General features: G+C 36.2%; 1 protein-coding gene across 5 annotated transcripts in view; it reads right to left on the minus strand.

The window, feature by feature from the left end:
* Positions 1–18,426, minus strand: part of mvk (mevalonate kinase) — a 99,709-nt gene that overhangs the window by 73,033 nt on the left and 8,250 nt on the right. For 4 of the 5 annotated variants that reach the window (XR_005635860.1, XR_005635859.1, XR_005635858.1 and 1 more), the window contains exons 6-11: positions 14,793–14,896; positions 13,289–13,334; positions 13,043–13,133; positions 10,677–10,793; positions 10,065–10,218; positions 888–1,001 (exon numbers count right to left, since the gene is read on the minus strand). Coding sequence is in view for 1 of the 5 variants with exons in the window: in XM_039771800.1 (XP_039627734.1) it covers positions 3,395–3,570; positions 10,065–10,218; positions 10,677–10,793; positions 13,043–13,133; positions 13,289–13,334; positions 14,793–14,896 (688 nt within the window). In the remaining 4 variants the exon portion in view is untranslated. Of the gene's footprint in view, positions 1–887; positions 1,002–1,915; positions 3,571–10,064; positions 10,219–10,676; positions 10,794–13,042; positions 13,134–13,288; positions 13,335–14,792; positions 14,897–18,426 lie in introns of those variants that run through there. The other variant, XM_039771800.1, reaches the window with a different exon arrangement.

The following is an 18,426-nucleotide window of genomic DNA, read 5'->3' on the forward strand; positions in this document are numbered from 1 at the left end:
TCTCGCTCCCTCTGTTATCTCAAATAATGTCAGGGCCTCTTTAGAATCTATTCATCAGAGCAGAAAGAAGCAAGCACTGACATTGATAAAAAAAAATACCATCTGTGCCTCGCAGGGGAAAGAAAGCTTCAAATGAACCTCACGCGGCCGTCTCCTCCTTGTCCCCCCTCTCGTCTGCCATTTAAATAGAAAAGCGCAGTGGTAATTAAATTCCGGCAGGGGTTAGGAGCACTGAAGCAGCGATTCAACAGGGGCAGCCCTGACATAAAGAAAAAGACAATTCGAGGAAAGGGGCGAGTAGAGAAGGGGGTGATACGCACGACGGCCATTATTAATTCACAAAAAAGAACTTGAGGCCATATCTCTCAATCTTCTTGACATCCCAAAATCAGAGACCCTGACCTTTTCAAGATGTGCTGTAACGGTTAAGAAGATAAAAACCCAGTTATTTATTTATTTTTAAAATTGGTAGACCTATCAGGCAGTGAATCAGAATGCACATCTTGTATCTGCAATCAGAGACTGGGGATTTATTCAGAAGACTCCAGGACAAGTCAGATAAATCTGTGACGCCTGACACAACGTCTCAAAATACAAATAAAAAAAAATAAAGATAATAAAAAAAAAAAAATCTCCAGTCTGACCTTTAAACTTGATGTGGGGCAAATGAGAAGACTGAAAGGAACAGAACCTTTCCCACTGTCTCAGTCTGCACACGAAGGAAATTGAAACATCTTTGAAAAATTTGCATTTCAGTATAAGCTTTGACCTTCTCTTTATGTGGCAAGTTGTATTTCGTGCTTGCTTTCTTCTTTTTCCTATTCTCAAGAGTCAGTAATCTGCTGCTAATGCCAAACTCTTGAGGTTTTCAGTGAACAGTGGCCTACCTGCTTTTGTTTATACAATCCAAGTGACAGTGAAGCCAAGTAGTTCAGCAGATGACCAGAAGTAGGTTCAAGTAAGAAAACAGGAAGCTCTGATCAAGACAGTCATCATTGATTCTGGAAAGAAATAAGAAGGTGTCAGAAGTTTAATATCAATTTGAGGACACTAGTAATCAACAATAAACTAGAAGTGCATAAACTCTCTGTGACTCTGAACTGGACAAGCAGGTTAAAAATAGATGGACAAGGAAAAATAAGTGATTGAAATGGAGAGGATGACAGGATGGCTGATCCTGGTGACACTCAATATTTCCGGAAATGCCTTTTCTACCCTCGAGAGCCTGTTACTTTTTCATCCACATTTCAATATGTTTAGTTGCTCAGCTCCCATTGGGGAACACTCTCACAACACAGACCCTTCAGACTAGCACATTCAGCATGTATCAGTTATGTTTCTTAAGAACCATAACATAATAAAAAAACAACCCAATAAACACACACTGATTGGCTGCAAACTGAAACAGCGTTGAACACTCTTGAAACCTGTTCAACACAGATGGCCCATATGTGTGGACCGGTCAGAGAACTGTAGAAGGAGTAGCTGTTTAATGTCTAATAAAATTATCACAAAGAAGAAATACAATAGATGGACAAAGTAGTCGGATGAACAGTGCTGACTTTATATTTAAAAATAAACAAGACAAATAATTAATTTAAAAACAAAACACATGCCAACCACAATTCTGATAAAGTATAACCCCTGCTCTTTTAGGCAAAGAGAGGAACACCACAGGCGTTCAATTGCATCTGCAATTTACATTTCGAATATAGTAGAAAATATTGTTTTACTACAAGTCAATACACATTAAGGAATGCCTGCTAAATTATACAGATGAAAAAAAAATGTTTACTTAGGCCAAAAGTAATAAAGTAAGGGGGTAAGATAAACAAACTCAATGGAAGCTAAAAATGTTTCTATAACTATTAATATTTTCATGTGGGTCACGTTATAATAAAAGCAAAAAATAATGGAAATTTTAGATTTTTTTAATTACACTTCCTTTATTACAATTATGTTATTACATAAACCAAATAAAATGGCTGATCAATTAAAAATTCAATACTTCATCCAGAAAAACAAAGCATCTGTAACTTAAACTTTAAAAAGCAGCAGACTTTCCTTTCTGAGAATATTCAGTATTTGTTTTTTGATTTACAGCAGCATTTTCTTTGGTTGTCCCCCTCTATAAGTATAGCATTAAAGTCTAAACATTTCCGGTAGCTTGGCAGATGTCTTCCCACCAAAGTCCCTTAGGATTACATACAGGCCCACATACATTTTTACTGTACATTTTACATACATACATACATACAACTGGAACCCAAGAAGGTTAAATGATTTGCACAAGGCCAGACAGAGAAACTAAACCAGCCACCACCCAAGCCACTATACCACACTATATACCAGTCCTTGCAAATAAACAATTATAAAAGTTTTCATACTTTAATAAATAAGACATCAAGCTGTAAACCTGGTAACACACTGTACTTGCAAGTAATCCACCTACTCAGCCTGATAAAACATCTGCCATAATGCTCCACTGTAGGCCATTGGCAACTAAATGCTAACTTGCTCTGACCATTTCTGATATAGTTTGGTGGCCTTGGGACACAATGACCTTTAAAGTTAAAATGAAACGAAACATGAGCTTCTTTTTAACAATCCCAAGCATATTAAGAAAGGCTATGCTGCTCTCTGCTGGCTCAAAGCACCAATAAGACATTTAAGCACAGACTGCATTTTTGGATAAAGCAATTTCTGCTTAATAAAATTGATACATAAAGCATGGTTACTTATATCTATATTGTATTCATGCGGCTATCATGATTCAAGGAAAGGTATATTATCACTTTTTGTCTAATCACATCTGTAAAGTAATATGAGCAGGAAATATAAAAATATATTTCCAGATGACCACTAAAAAAAGATGTTATACCTATCTAGAAAGTAACAGCATAAAAGACACACTTAACCTTTGGCCCTTTACACATTGATGTAAAACTAGTTTAATACACCAACTATTTTTTAAAATTCATTTTCAGTGATCTGCTTTCCAACAGCTCTGTCACAGACTGGTCGGGGATATTAGGCCAAGAAATCTCAATAATTACTGGTGACACCACCAGCAAAAATGAGACCCTGAGTGTAGCTGAAGCAGTTAAGCTCAACTTGACAGCACCTCCCACCTGCACATAGCAGGTTAAATAACTACAACAACTGTCAGTAAGTCAGGTGAACAAACAGGAAGTCCAGCTCAGGATGGACAATTAAGTATTCAATCTATCAGGCTGCTAGGACAGCAGTTGTGTTTACTGTTTTCATAGAATCACTTCCAGTCCGGGAAGAAACTGATGCCTAACACAGAGATACAAATTAACTAGCATATTTAAAATTGTACTGCTCAGAAGACAAACATTACAAAAATTGTCTTTTCTTTAATTAAATAATTTCAGAGATTTTGGTGATTTCCAGATGAGGGTGTCCACAGGATCTTTGAGATCTCCTCTTTCACAGAGGAAGTACAGTGAAGCTGCACTCCAGGTGCACCAATATTGGTCTCCCAGCAGTCATAACCACACTCTTCAAGTTCCTTTATCACTGTATCAACTGTAATACTGTCAGTACCTGAAGGGGAGAAGAAAATAAAGGATTTAAACCCACAAAACTATAAAATGTATCTAAAGCTTAAAGTTCTTGTGATAAAATAGCATCTTATATATCAGAAAGAGAGACAATTTGAAAAGAAAAACAAATTTCACAGTCAAAGAGCAAGGCCCCAGAGATCCACGCTCCATCAGCCACTAGTGGGGCAACAGGTGAACGAAGTGAAAAGCCTATCCATAAAAGGCAAAACACCCAACGTCAAATGTTATTCAAATATCCAAACTAAAATGCCAGTATTCAAAGACTGAATTGGCATTTGGTTTGCAAATGAATGGACTGAATTAATATATGTTAAACTGACAAGCACAAATGCTTGAATTGAATTAATAAATGCCAAATTGACAAACTAAACAATTAAAATGGAAATGTGAGCTTAAATAAAAGCAACAAGAGAGTATGCTGCTTATACAACTTCTGATTTAAACTGCTTTTAAAACACAAAGATGCTCATCTGCTCTCCGGCTAAAGAGTGGGTCTGTTTTTGCCACTTTTCTCTTTGTAAATGCAGACATACAGAGAGAATATTATATATATATATATATACATACATATACACACACACACACATATATACATCCATACTGTAGCAGCTTCTACTCCAAAAAAAAAAAACATAAAGGTACAAAGTTTATCTTCAAGTATACAAAAGCAGCATAAACACAATCGCACTCCTAGCCATCTGTTTCAAAAGTGGCTCCAGTTGTTACATGCTACCACGCCAAACAGTGACGGACATTGTCAAGACAGAGGCAGCCATGGGAGACACTACAAATTCATTACTGCAGATGAATTCCCAAGCTGCCCGCCCAAGAGAACAATGGAAAAACTAAACAATATGGTAGAAACTAGGATAGAGAATGAGGAGATGGAATAGAGTAAATCAACCTAATATGCTTCCGAAAGCACACAACAGGGAGCTAAATAATAGCCTGAATTGCATGCCAGTGGCTGGTAAAGAATCTTCCATTACCCCATGAATGGCTGCTCCTGCCATGTCGCAAATGAGGGGCTAAATAAGTAAAGCAATTTTCACTAATAAGTGTGGAAAAATTGCCCCGCTGTGCTGTTCTAATGGAGAAGAAGGATTGGCTCAGCTGCAAGCAAGAAAATCTTTAATAAGTGTTAACGTTTATTGGCTACTGGAAGTGCTGACATAACCACGAGATTGATTTTCATTCGCAGGTCGAATATGAAAACACAAGGGGTATTATGACTGTGGGGGTTAAGGTCTGTTTTGTCCTCAACAGTAGATTTAGGGGCAATACATTATATTCTGAGATGCATCATCCAATTTTAATAATGCTATTGGTAAAGCTGAGCTTCCCTGTCTAAACATTGACCTCTAACACAATATTACATTACTTTAATGTAGAGATTGAGAACTGCTGAAGCTACAAGATTCCCATTTTATTGTAACAAAATAAAATATGACTGACACCTCTAATAAGCAGGGTCTGGTGTATGCACTGGACATCTAGTGCTAGTTAAACCAGCTTCATCTTGGCTTGGTTAAAATTCTGCTTTGTTTGACTTTGAGTAGTTCAAGGTTCTGAGGTACAGCACCCAGTTTTAGGGCATCAACAGGAACAGTGAGAGTGCAGGTGATATTTAAACATTAAACTATTTCACTGATTTGCTTAACATTAACTTATTCAGTATACATTTACAACAAGTGTTCAAGTGTCCCTTATACTGTATAGGTACGCCATCCAGTGATGATGTTACATGTTGCCCTGGAGTGGATAAGTGGCTTAGAAAATGTCAGATGGGTGTAATAAAACAATAAGAGTATCTAGTAAGGGATTAAGTCTCTCTATTGTAGGTACCACACTAACTTATGCAAAGTAAAAGCAATCCTACATGCCTAAATCCTTGAAGAAACTGTAGCATTCTTTCTTGTCCCAAAAGGACTAAAAGTCCTCTGCCAATACAAACCCCCCTTTGAACTATGACTTGTTTATCTGCCCTGCTTTTTATGTACATACACTACAGATGTACTCAATGCATGGGTTTACATGTGCATTCTACCCCACTCCTGTATCTCATTACAATGGCACCTGTCAAGCGGTGGGATATATTATGCAGAAAGTAAACATTTGGTTCTTGAGGGTGATATGTTGGAAGCTGAAAAAAAGGCTAAGCATCTGAGCAACTTCAACACAGGCCAAATTGTGATGGCTATATGACTACAGCATCTCCAAAACCACAATTCTTGTTGGGTGTTCCAAATGTGCAGTAGTTACTACCTACCAAAAGTGGTCCAGAGGAGGACAACCAGTAAACCAGCGATAAGATCATGGGTGCCCAAGGCTCACTGATGCATGTGCGGAGCAAAGGTTAGCCCAACTTGCTCCAATCTGACAAAAGAACAACTGTAGCACAAATTGCTCAAAAATTTAATGCTGGTCATGAGAAATGTGTCACAACACACAATGCATCACAGCTTGCTGCGTATCTGGCTGTGTAGCTTCAGGCCGGTCAGAGTGCCCATACTAACTGGTTTTCATGCTGTGGCTGACCTGTGTCTATTTGCATGACGGAGCACTTTAACACAACACTGCTAGCAGAGGCTCTGTAAAGTACAGTATGGGCTTTCCACCTCACCCGGTGGTATAATGCTATAGTGTATTCAATCTGCCCCCTAAGTCAGTACATGGATTGAAAGAGCATTTTTGGGGGGTCATTAGGGTGCTAGAAAAGGAGGTGTGGTGTTCCCGATATCTTTGCAAAAGGACAAAGGTCCAAATCTTTAGAGTCCTGGCGCTTCCTGTTTTGCTAGATGGTAGTGAGACATGGACGCTATCCAGTGACCTGAGATGAAGACTGGACTCCTTCGGTACAGTGTCTCTTCAAAAAATCCTTGGATATCGCTAATTTGACTTTGTGTTAAATGAGTAGTTGCTCATGGAGTCCCAAATGATGCACATTACCCACATTGTGAGACAGTGTCAGTTACGGCACTACGGCCATGTGGTGCGATTTCACGAGGGTGATCTGGCTCATGGGATCCACATTACTGAGGACCCGAGCACCTGGACCAGGCCAAGCAGATTCCCACATAACACCTGGCTGCTGCAGATAGATGGTCAATTCTGGAGGGTTAGACTGGACTGCGTTTCTACCTGGGGAGTTGCCAGCTAGGTTCCTAAGCTGTTTACAAGTGTTTCAGGGTAAGAATAACTTTGCCAATGTCAAAAAATACACCAGATCACTAAAGGACAAAACTGGAATGTTATCACAAACTCCCCATTGCAAGAACAAAAAAAAATAAATAAATAAAAATAAATAATAAAAAAAAAAAGCCTAACATTGAAGTTTAGCTTTGTTGAATTTACGTTTTAAACTCACAGATTTTATCAATTAATCTGAAACAACACTTTGGTCTTGAAATAATAACAAAAGAACTGACACCACTAATGCAAGAGAAGTGGTACATACCACTGGCTAATCATAGGATTAAGGCTGCCAGGGTGGGCTCTACAGGGTGACATCAAAGTGAATTTAAAAAGAAGTCCTTTAAAGTAAAACAGGTTGCCTGGACAGAACAGAGACTTTAAGTATGAAGTGTAGTCAGGGAGAGTGGACATTGACAGGATGGGGTTGATGGGCTAGACGTACAACCCAGTTTCAAAAAACATGGGAAGCAGTATAAATTGTTAAATAAAAACAAAATGAGATCATTTGAAAATCATTTAAACCCTATACTTAATTGAAAATACTACAAAAACAACTTATCAAAATGTTGAAACTGAGAAATTTTATGAAAAATATGCTAATTTTTAATATGAAAGGCCATCCTATGTGTAGTCTTTTAAAGTGTCCTAGATGTCAACATGTAGCTATACTATGTTTAAATTACAATGGATAAATAGGAGTGGGCAACAGTAAGAGAAGTAACATATTGCTTCAACTACAAAGCTGGACACAAGTTTCCCATTTATTGTCTTAAAATTATTCTCTGTGGCCATAGAGCAGGGCAGTTTAAAACAGAAATCTTAAGAACCAACAAATATGTCTGAATAAACAACCTGACGGCCGAACTGTCAACTGTATACTCCACCTGTTCGTTCAATACTGGTGCTTGTTAATATTTTACAATTTTATAATAACATTGGCAAATGTTCAACACAAACACCAATAACAGAAATGAAACAAGAAGAAACTATAATGCTTTGAAATGTTTACAAATAAGAAGGTTCAATGATGCTCATGTTACAGTAAACTACACTGTTTAGTAAGAAATTGTTATACTTTTAACACATAGTTGGGACAGTTAAGTGTTGAAATTCAGTATGTACAATGAAGTAACATAATAGGGCAATTTTAACATTTTTTGTGAACAACCCTTTGATGGCCATTATATTGCAATATTATTTTTAATCTACCTGAATGTTTTGCAACATGGGAAGAGCTTGTGCTTACTATTTAATAAATAAGGTTGTCCAGGGCTTCTCGAAAGTACATGTTGTTCTTCAAATCAAAATGTTCCAACTCTCTAAAGAAAATAGTTCTTAAATGAGAAAAGGTGACTAACTTCTTAAAACTGAGTTTGTAACTTGCTTCTGTTGTTTCATGAGTCAGATATACAGTGCATCCAGAAAGTATTCACAGTGCATCACTTTTTCCACATTTTATGTTACAGCCTTATTCCAAAATGGATTAAATTCATTTTTTTCCTCAGAATTCTACACACAAACACCCCATAATGACAACGTGAAAAAAATTTACTTGAGGTTTTTGCAAATTCATTAAAATAAAAATACTGAGATCTCACATGTACATAAGTATTCACAGCCTTTGCTCAATACTTTGTCGATGCACCTTTGGCAGCAATTACAGCCTCAAGTCTTTTTGAATATGATGCCATAAGCTTGGCACACCTATCCTTGGCCAGTTTTGCCCATTCCTCTTTGCAGCACCTCTCAAGCTCCATCAGGTTGGATGGGAAGCGTCGGTGCACAGCCATTTTAAGATCTCTCCAGAGATGTTCAATCGGATTCAAGTCTGGGCTCTGGCTGGGCCACTCAAGGACATTCACAGAGTTGTCCTGAAGCTACTCCTTTGATATCTTGGCTGTGTGCTTAGAGTCGTTGTCCTGCTGAAAGATGAACCGTCGCCCCAGTCTGAGGTCAAGAGCGCTCTGGAGCAGGTTTTCATCCAGGATGTCTCTGTACATTGCTGCAGTCATCTTTCCCTTTATCCTGACTAGTCTCCCAGTCCCTGCCACTGAAAAACATCCCCACAGCATGATGCTGCCACCACCATGCTTCACTGTAGGGATGGAATTGGCCTGGTGATGAGCAGTGCCTGGTTCCCTCCAAACGTGACGCCTGGCATTCACACCAAAGAGTTCAATCTTTATCTCATCATACTAGATAATTTTTTTTCTCATGGTCTGAGAGTCCTTCAGGTGCCTTTTGGCAAACTCCAGACGGTCTGCCATGTGCCTTTTACTAAGGAATGGCTTCCGTCTGGCCACTCTACCATACAGGCCTGATTGGTGGATTCCTGCAGAGATGGCTGTCCTTCTGGAAGGTTCTCCTCTCTCCACAGAGGACCTCTGGAGCTCTGACAGAGTGACCATCGGGTTCTTGGTCACCTCCCTGACTAAGGCCCTTCTCCCCCGATCGCTGTTTAGATGGCCGGCCAGCTCTAGGAAGAGTCCTGGTGGTTTCGAACTTCTTCCACTTACGGATGATGGAGGCCACTGTGCTCACTGGGACCTTCAAAGCAGCAGAAATTTTTCTGTAACCTTCAACAGATTTGTGCCTCGAGACAATCCTGTCTCGGAGGTCTACAGACAGTTCCTTTGACTTCATGCTTGATTTGTGGTCTGACATGAACTATCAACTGTGGGACCTTATATAGACAAATGTGTGCCTTTCCAAATCATGTCCAGTCAACTGAATTGACCACAGGTGGACTCCAATGAAGCTGCAGAAACATCTCAAGGATGATCAGGGAAAACAGGATGCACCTGAGCTCAATTTGGAGCTTCATGGCAAAGGAAGTGAATACTTATGTACAGGTGTTTTCTCATGTTTTTTATTTTTAATAAATTTGCAAAAATCTGAAGTAAACCTTTTTCACGTTGTCATTATGGGGGGTTGTGTGTAGAATTCTGAGAAAAAAAAAATTAATTCAATCCATTTTGGAATAAGGCAGTACAATAACAAAATGTGGAAAAAGTGATGCGCTGTGAATACTTTCCGGATGCACTGTATAATATAGGGGAGTCTCACTCCAAAGAGTAAAGCTTATGTATGATGAGCATATTGGGGCAACAGTTGAAGCTGTTACATCAACTAGGTGGGTGCTACACAATGGTTGTAGCTGAAGTGGTTCCCCTCTGGCTATGTAAAGCATTTTGAGGAGTGAGAAAAGCACTACGTAATTATTATTATTAATTATTAAAGCAACTTTGATTTTTCAAAATAAAAAATATCTAGACTCACCTGGTCTCAGTAGGGTGATGCCACAGCCCCCTCCACCAGCCCCTGTAAGCTTGCTGTGCAGTCCGTGAGCCAACGTTATTTGACATAGTTTGTCAAGTGAAGGATGGCCCACACCGATCACATTGAGGTGGTGCTGGTTGATGTCAAAAAGTTCCTAATGTGGGGACAGGGGGTTAAGATTAATGGAGGATGCTCACAAAAAAATAAATAAATTCAGCATTCATGAACTTGGGGATCCGGTGTAGTACCTGTACATCCTTGGATTACTTTAGGCACATTTCAGTGAAGGAGTTAAATGTATATGCTTTTTATAAAAATCACTTTTAAATAGCCTATTTAAAAAATTACAATAAACTAGACTAAACCAGTGAATGTATGAATGGAAAACTTACTTTTTAAGAATGTGCATTGTTGTACAGGCAAACCTGATGCAATTGATTTAGAACTTTAGTGTTACATTTACTAGATGCTGAAGTCACCTTGCAAATGTCAGATTTAATTTTAAAGGTGGCAGCTTTCTTTTAAGGGATACATCTGCCCCAATTTAAAATATTAAAGCATTGTACAGTATACTTTAGCTGGGAAGGAAGCAGGGGAGTAGTGGTATCTTACCTCCAGAACATCATAGTGTTTATCTGTTGGGCATGTTGCCATTTCTCCCAGTATCTTTTCACACTCATGGGAAATTGCACTGATTGAATCAAGCACTGGAATTGTTATAGCTGGAAACTAAGCACAGATCACAGAGGTAACAGAACAGTAACAAAAAAAAAACAAAAAAAAACCAACACATACAATTTTAAAAAGACTTGCAAAAAAGTAGTATTATTAAAAGCAGGAAAAAGGAAAAAACATTTTGATTAAAGAACTGGATAGAATGAAAGCCAGAAGATAAACAAGTCAAGGACAGTTCACTTCTTTTTAGCTTTTAATGCTTAACACGGATCTTCACTTGAATTTCCTTAAGTACTTAACTTAAAGATGTTAATCTAAAAAGCGGGCATTAAGTTGAAAGGTTTTGGAACATCAGTTTCTCTTCAGAATATAGTATTATGCACCTTCATTTCTTTAATTCTTGTAGACTTTTTTAAATATTAACTATAGCAGATGAGAATTCAGATAACCTGTAGTTTGGTTATTTGTATTATCTTTTCTGCAACATTCAAGTCAAATATACTTGATAGTCACTTCAAATTTAGAAAGCAATGACACAAATGGAACAAGATGACACTATAGGCAAAATATTCTAAAAATTATATAAATAAAAATAACACTGCCTTTTAAACCAGGAGAGTCTGACATCAATGAAAGTCTGCAGAAATCCTAATCTTATGTTGCCCTGGGCTATAAAAGAGTGCTGCACATTTCTATAAAAAAAACAGCAGGAAAAACAGCATTTTCAGACATCTGTAGTTCAGACTAGCATGCTGCAAGAAAACCATGAAATATGGCACCATCTAGTGGACAAAAGTAATATTGTGTGGATAGAACGGCAGTAGGTCAGAACTAACAATACAGTACTTGTTAGTTTATGGACTTACAGGGTTATTTTTGTCACATGTACAGAGTAAAGTGAAATCTTTATTCTGCATGGAAATGTTTTTTGCCATCTCTTATGCCATTTTAACTGGGACCTTAATGTTAACTACTTCAAATATAAGTGACCAAAAAAATAAGGTTTCAGAGGACTGACTAGGCAATAATAAATATAGGTTGTAAATCCCTAATTTAAAATGCCTGAGGACATTATTTTTGGTTATTTTGGAATACTTGCATATGCATAATGAGAGATCATTATTTACACCTTATAAACATAGCCTAAAGGTAATTTTATACATTTTTAATAATTTTGTGCATGAAACAAAGTTTGTGCACAGTAGCATTGGCAGAATACCTTAATCAGCAGTTAAATAACAGCAACAACAAACAGCAGCAGTTTTTAAGTCTCCATCTATGTTGCTCTGTTTTGTTTAAAGGGTTAATTTACTCTGAGAATAAGCAAAAACACAAGGAGTATTGCATGTAGTGATGCATTGATGATAGTTGATAACCAACTTTTGCCACAAGAGCATCAGAGCCTATGTTATCTCCATGCTACTCTGCACTTTTGATTCTTGATGCTCACTCCTCTTCCTACACAGCAGTTTGGTAGAGCAGGGAAGCTGTTGTCTTGCTTTCTGAACTTCGGTAATTCAAAGGGGGATTGAAGAAATCAGTTATAAACTTGTAGGTACCAACTCATGAGTTATTCATATCTCTTCATCAAAATAAAAATAAAAAAAATAATAATAAAGAAAAAATTGTTTAGAGCCCTATATGGGCAAGTGAGGTCGGGTATTAGGTATATTCAACTGCATCATAAAGCAATAAAGATATTATTTTAGAAGAGGAAAGTCCTCTCCTCTCCCCCAAAATATTACAGTATGATCTCTTCTGAGTGCTATTTTTCAGCATCAACGAAATATATAAATGGGGAGAGGATTAACTTCTGACCAACTTTAACTCAGACAACTTAAAATGTCAACAGCTTTTAGAGTGGTTGTGAAATATTCCAAATGAACTGGGAAGCTTGAAAAAGGAAATGCCTGTATTTATTCATTAACAAAACAGATGTTACTCCAAACAAGAAAAAATTAAAATCGAAATATGATATAATGTGAACAACAGATTTTCAAAAATGTATTGCCTATCCTTCATCAGCTTTTTTTTTTTTTTTTTTATATATTCTTGATGGATAAACATGGGCACTAAAAATGCATGTAACTTTAAAGAAGTCTTTTATACTTCCCTAAAAACTCATCTATAAAGCTATTCTAATAAACAAGAACTCATAAAATACGAATATCTTTCTGAAGACAAATTTCAAAAGCAAAAATCATTATTAAATGTAACCTCTACTGAAGATTAACTAACTGTAACAACCAATTTTTAAAATTAAAACTGTGGGAATATAGTAAACACACACTGTCTGAAGTTACCTTGAGAATTTTGTCTTTCACTCCAGCTACCAGAACCTTTGTGCTTCTAGGAACTTGTGTGTTTGTCAACAGTATCCTTAGTATCGGAACACTGTAATAAATGGATAAAACTTGAATATCTGGGCTTAATGTATTTTTTAACAACTTTCAGAAAAAATACAAATACAATGGTAAGGAAAATGTAGTCTGCCATCAATGTATATACTGATATTTCAAAATTAGGAGGTTGAAAATTGTATTACTAACCTGTTTAATGGTGTGATATCACCTGAAAGATACCTTAAAGCTCCACCTACAAATTAAATAAAATAAAATAAAATAACCACCTTTCATTTTCTAATTCAAATCCATTTCTGAAAACTGGTCACAAAATGAAAAATGACTATGAAAAAACTATTTCACTCTACATAAAATGGGAATTATACTTGCATTATTATTAATAATAAAGATTCCCCACCAATATGAAATAACAAACTAATTTCACCAAATATCACTGAAACTCCCTTAAATACCAATATAACCACCAACCTTTGATTTCTCTATAATAAATGAATTGTTTTATATCAATAATCTTACTAAGAAATGTGACAATTTATAATTTATGTTTATGGTCTTGACTTCTAACATATCAGACTCGTCCGACAACAAACTGTGGTTATGATGTTTATGTAAAACATTTTCAATTGTTTTCACTTTTTTCAGCTTATTTGGGGCAATTTTGTAAGATTACACAGATACTTAATGATAAATACAGCTACTGCAAAAGCACATGTTAGCAAAGCGGACAAATGCACAAGACTAGCAGGATGCAGCTCAGAGCAAGTGGGCATCAACAGCAGTCAACTGTGTACTAATACTTTCACAATTTTTTAGATGTGTGTTGGATGAAATGCACCTTATAGCAAAAAAGGTCTAAACACTGAGTTTGTAGTAAAAGAAAAAAAAAGAAAGAAATAACGTAATAATGAAAAATCAGGTAATTTGTTGGGACGCTTTCTATCAATACTTTAAGCAAGAAATTAAAAATAATGTCAGCACATTCAGCTTCACTTTTTTCATTTCATCTTAAAAACTATGGAAGAGCAAATATTAAAACCCACTCTCACTGGTATAAAATGTTATTTAAGTAGCTTACTTAAACTTAACATGAAGATTGAAATAGTGCCTTAAAATGGCTGTGATCAACACATATGCAGAGGAGTCTAACATCCTTAACTTTAAAGAGCAAAAAAGATTAAACAAACGATTTAAGATAGGGAAGTAACAAAGTGGAATCAGGCAGAGGAGTCAGATTCTTCTTAGGAGCACTTCATCTCACAATGAAGGCAGGCTGTACCACTGCATTTGCATTCCTCACCGATACCTAAATGAAAATCTTAACTATTGACTTAATGCATTAATGCCATCAAATGGTATGCATCGTTTGCCACAGTTTATTTGGGAGATATTTTGCCTTGCATTTTGCTAAATTAAGGTTACAAAGCGTGCATTTTACTTTGTGCCTATTGCTTTCAAGCATGTCCCAGTTAGGTCATGTTGGCAGGTTCTGTAATTGATGCTTTTTATATTATCACCTTTGTATTGCATTATCTTTGCCTTTTAAAATAGGGGAACTTCCACAGATCTGTTTCCATCTATTAATTGGTGTTGGCAACGTTATTAAAATAAAAAAATACATATGCTCTCATAAACATTCAAATGAGTCATATCTGAATGACACCACAGCATAGAATTAAGTTAAATTTCATACCCCATGTACCCACAGCATTGTCCACACCAGAAGGGTTACCATGGATGATTTTCTCTCCTTGAAATGCCCACTTGTTAATTATCTCAAGCTCCTCTCTATTCCATCTATAAGGTAAAAAGAATAAAGAAAATGAATAAATTACATATTACAATCAGACACATTTCCTTCCATATATAAAATATGTGTAGACATTATCTGGAATTGTAAATTTGGGATGTGATGGGCTTTGGTAACTACAGTTTTATAATATTAAAAGCACATACGGAAAATGGATAGACAGACTAATAAAGACTGCAATGTGTCTCAACTACGGGTGTGTGATAATAAAAAAAAAATTAAAAAAAAAAACACACATACACACAAGATATCTTGATATTTTCTGAGATTTTGTCAGTAATAATAACTACACAATATTTTTGCAACCATCAAAAATGCATTTGTAAAAGTCTTATTTTGTTTGTTCTTTATTTTGCCTTGTACAATTTCTCGTATTAGGAATTTGTTAGTTTTTTTATATTATTATACTAGTTCCAGCTATTACTAGGATATAATTTTTTGCATACTAATGGTATTAATGGAGACATCATATTGAATTAAACTGTGTCTTATTTATTTACTTAAAAATTAAGCATTCAAGTAAAACCAATACAAAAAAACACCTAAACCACCAGTGCAAGTATAAGTAAACTATTTGAAAGTGGCCTACATGATTTACTTTGTAAAAATTTGCACAAAGACCAACAAAAACTATTATAATGAGAGCAACAGACATCAAGTGAAATGAAAGAAAAAAAAAACAAAAAAAAAAAAACACTAGCATATAACATTTTTAAACAAATAGCTAACTTCAAGTTCTGACCAATACCAAGATACCAGAAAATTTTTTTTGAAGAATGTGCACTTTTTCAGATTCTGTCAAATATTGCACACTGTAAACTCCAGGAAAAAAATAAGCATTTGTAAACAAATGACATCAATCTTCTGCAGTTTACACAACATTGTTTGACTGCCTGAATCACACGATTCAGGCAGAACTAAATTTAATGGTGTAGATTTTGAGGCTGGTGGTTTCTACATTTTATTTTCTGGCGTTGTCTATTCACTCATTTTAAATTACCCATGCTAGCTTAACTTGTGGAGCAGTGGCCATGTATGCCTATACTAGCCAACTGTATGCACTCTTAATGTGCACATGCAGAAATTTATCCTACTAGACTACATGACACAGTGAAGGCATGAACGATCAAGGCAAGTTTGTTATTTTTTTTTTTGTAAAATGACTGACGTTCTTGATAATTCCAGCTTTTACATCATTAAAACGACAATTAAGAGGTTATCGTAAATATGGCAAGACCCCTAGTCAGAACTGTGCAGTGGTTATTCAAGTGGAATCCAATCGGGTATTAACAAGGATAGACCTGTAAATAATTATTATGATTTCAACAGACAGCAATTATGACTTAAAGGATATTCTATCCAAAAAAAGTTTTGGATCTGTTACTTAATATCTAACATTTATAGTGATGGCTGAGAAAAACGTTTCATGTTTTATAGAGAACCGAGGTCACAAAATTTTTAAAACAATAGCAACCCAGTGTGAACAACAGAGTATAATATTAAAATAACCATTTAATAATAAAAAAAACCCATAAAATTACTTGTAGTGCATTCAACAGAGTTGGGGCTCTGAGGTTAAGGATCTGTACTGGTATCTGAAAGGTTACCGACTTAAATTCCACTACTGCCAGAGGGGATCCTACTCTGTAGGGCCCTTGAGCAGGGCACTTAACCTGTAAATTGATTCTGGGACTCTGTAGAATGGCTGACCTTGTGCTTAGATCCACCAAGCCACCCTAACCAAACCCAAAGCCCAAAAAAGGTCATACAAAAAGAAAAATTTCCCCTCAGGGTTTAACGCACAGTGTACAAAATACAAATAAATAAATGGTAGGTATCCAATCACATTTTCACAATGCCCCAAACACACTCATTTTGGCTAAAATATTTTTAAAATAAACTCCTTCTGAAAAATGTTCTCTTGTACATTAGAGATAAGCACATTTAAATGACCCACCTAAACAAATAAACTAGTCGTTGACACTCCTAAATTTCACTTTTTGGTGCACGAGAAAAGTCATGAAATCTTTGACTGAAGGACAGGGGATGGATGTGAATAGCTGCAGAAATCTCTTAACTTGAATATTCTGCTTTGCCATGCACACCAATTAACATACTAATGAGGTTCTAATTTATTATGTTCATGAATTTTTTTTGCCATACCTATGTCTAATAGTAAGTAACATGCCCACAGAACAGACCAACCAATGTTATGGGAGCATGTGTTCAACAAAGCTGTGAAAATGCAGTTCCCAGATGCTGGCCTACATTGACTGTAATGAGTCCCATAGCAGTTATAAATTGTCTGGTGAAGAAATCTCAACTCTACATATCTACTTCCATCACAGACGCCTGATTGTACCAAGATCTGAGGACGGGAACCTTTTCAAGCTTCTAGAATTGTTCCTGAAATTCCCTAGTCTTGTACTATGGAGCATTATCCAGCTATAAACACCATTTACACCACTAATGCATGTAGTTCTATTGATATCAATGCATTAAATATAAACTATGAAAATGCACCCCACATTATAAACATCACCAGCATCAGACTAACCTGCTGTCACATACCAAGATGGGTTTAAAAGAAACAAATGTAAGAAAAAGTTTTTAACACCAAAAGTTAAAATCTTAATAGGTTGTATATGTGAATGCAGAGCAGGAGCAGGCATTCAGATACAATACATATCCTTGAGCATCTAAAAAATAATAAACATCCTAGTGTGGATATAAACGTCGTATCACAATATGTAGAACTAGCCTACCCATCTTCCTTTCATGTTTAGTCACAGACGTGAGTGAAACTGCAAAACAGAAAACCTGATTAGAAAATTACTGTTATGGTGTATAAAATTTGTACATTTTGGTTTCCATTATATTTTGTTCAAGACAAGACAACAGATGAACTAAGACAAATTAAAGCAGGTTTTCTTCCCTTACACCTTACTTTTATAACACTTGTTCATAGCTTAGTGCTAATTTGGTGAGCCTGGGAAAGGATGCTGAGCTGGTACCTCAGGATATTGATTACTTCATGGATGGACATCTGGAACAACAGTTTGGTTTACAGCCTGGGACAGGAAGAACTTCTGATACCTCTGAGTACATCAAAGGTTTTGTTTGTTTGGGAAAACGGACAATGAATTAATTCATCAATCATTTTGACATCCAGCCAATCAGGTGCATGTGTTGTGAAACCAAGGCATGACATTTCATAATAAATATGCCTTGGTTTGAGAAGCAAGAAGGAGAAGCAAAGAAGAAGAAAGTACAAAAGAAGAAGAGGAACAGACGAAGACGGCACTGGTCGTCAGAAAGGCATCATGAACATCGATTGCTAAATCAAACGCCTCGCTGGGACATTCATTCTTGTCATCTGTAACTTTTTTGTAAGCTTTTTCTAAAGACTATATATACGCTGACTTTCCTATCAGTACCTATTTTGTATTATTCTTTGTTCCAGTGGTATTATTATTATTATTCTTGCAATAAATACCATGCTGCTTTTAACTTTCTA

The sequence above is a fragment of the Polypterus senegalus genome, chromosome 12 (assembly GCF_016835505.1).
Source record: "Polypterus senegalus isolate Bchr_013 chromosome 12, ASM1683550v1, whole genome shotgun sequence".
NCBI lineage: Eukaryota > Metazoa > Chordata > Cladistia > Polypteriformes > Polypteridae > Polypterus > Polypterus senegalus.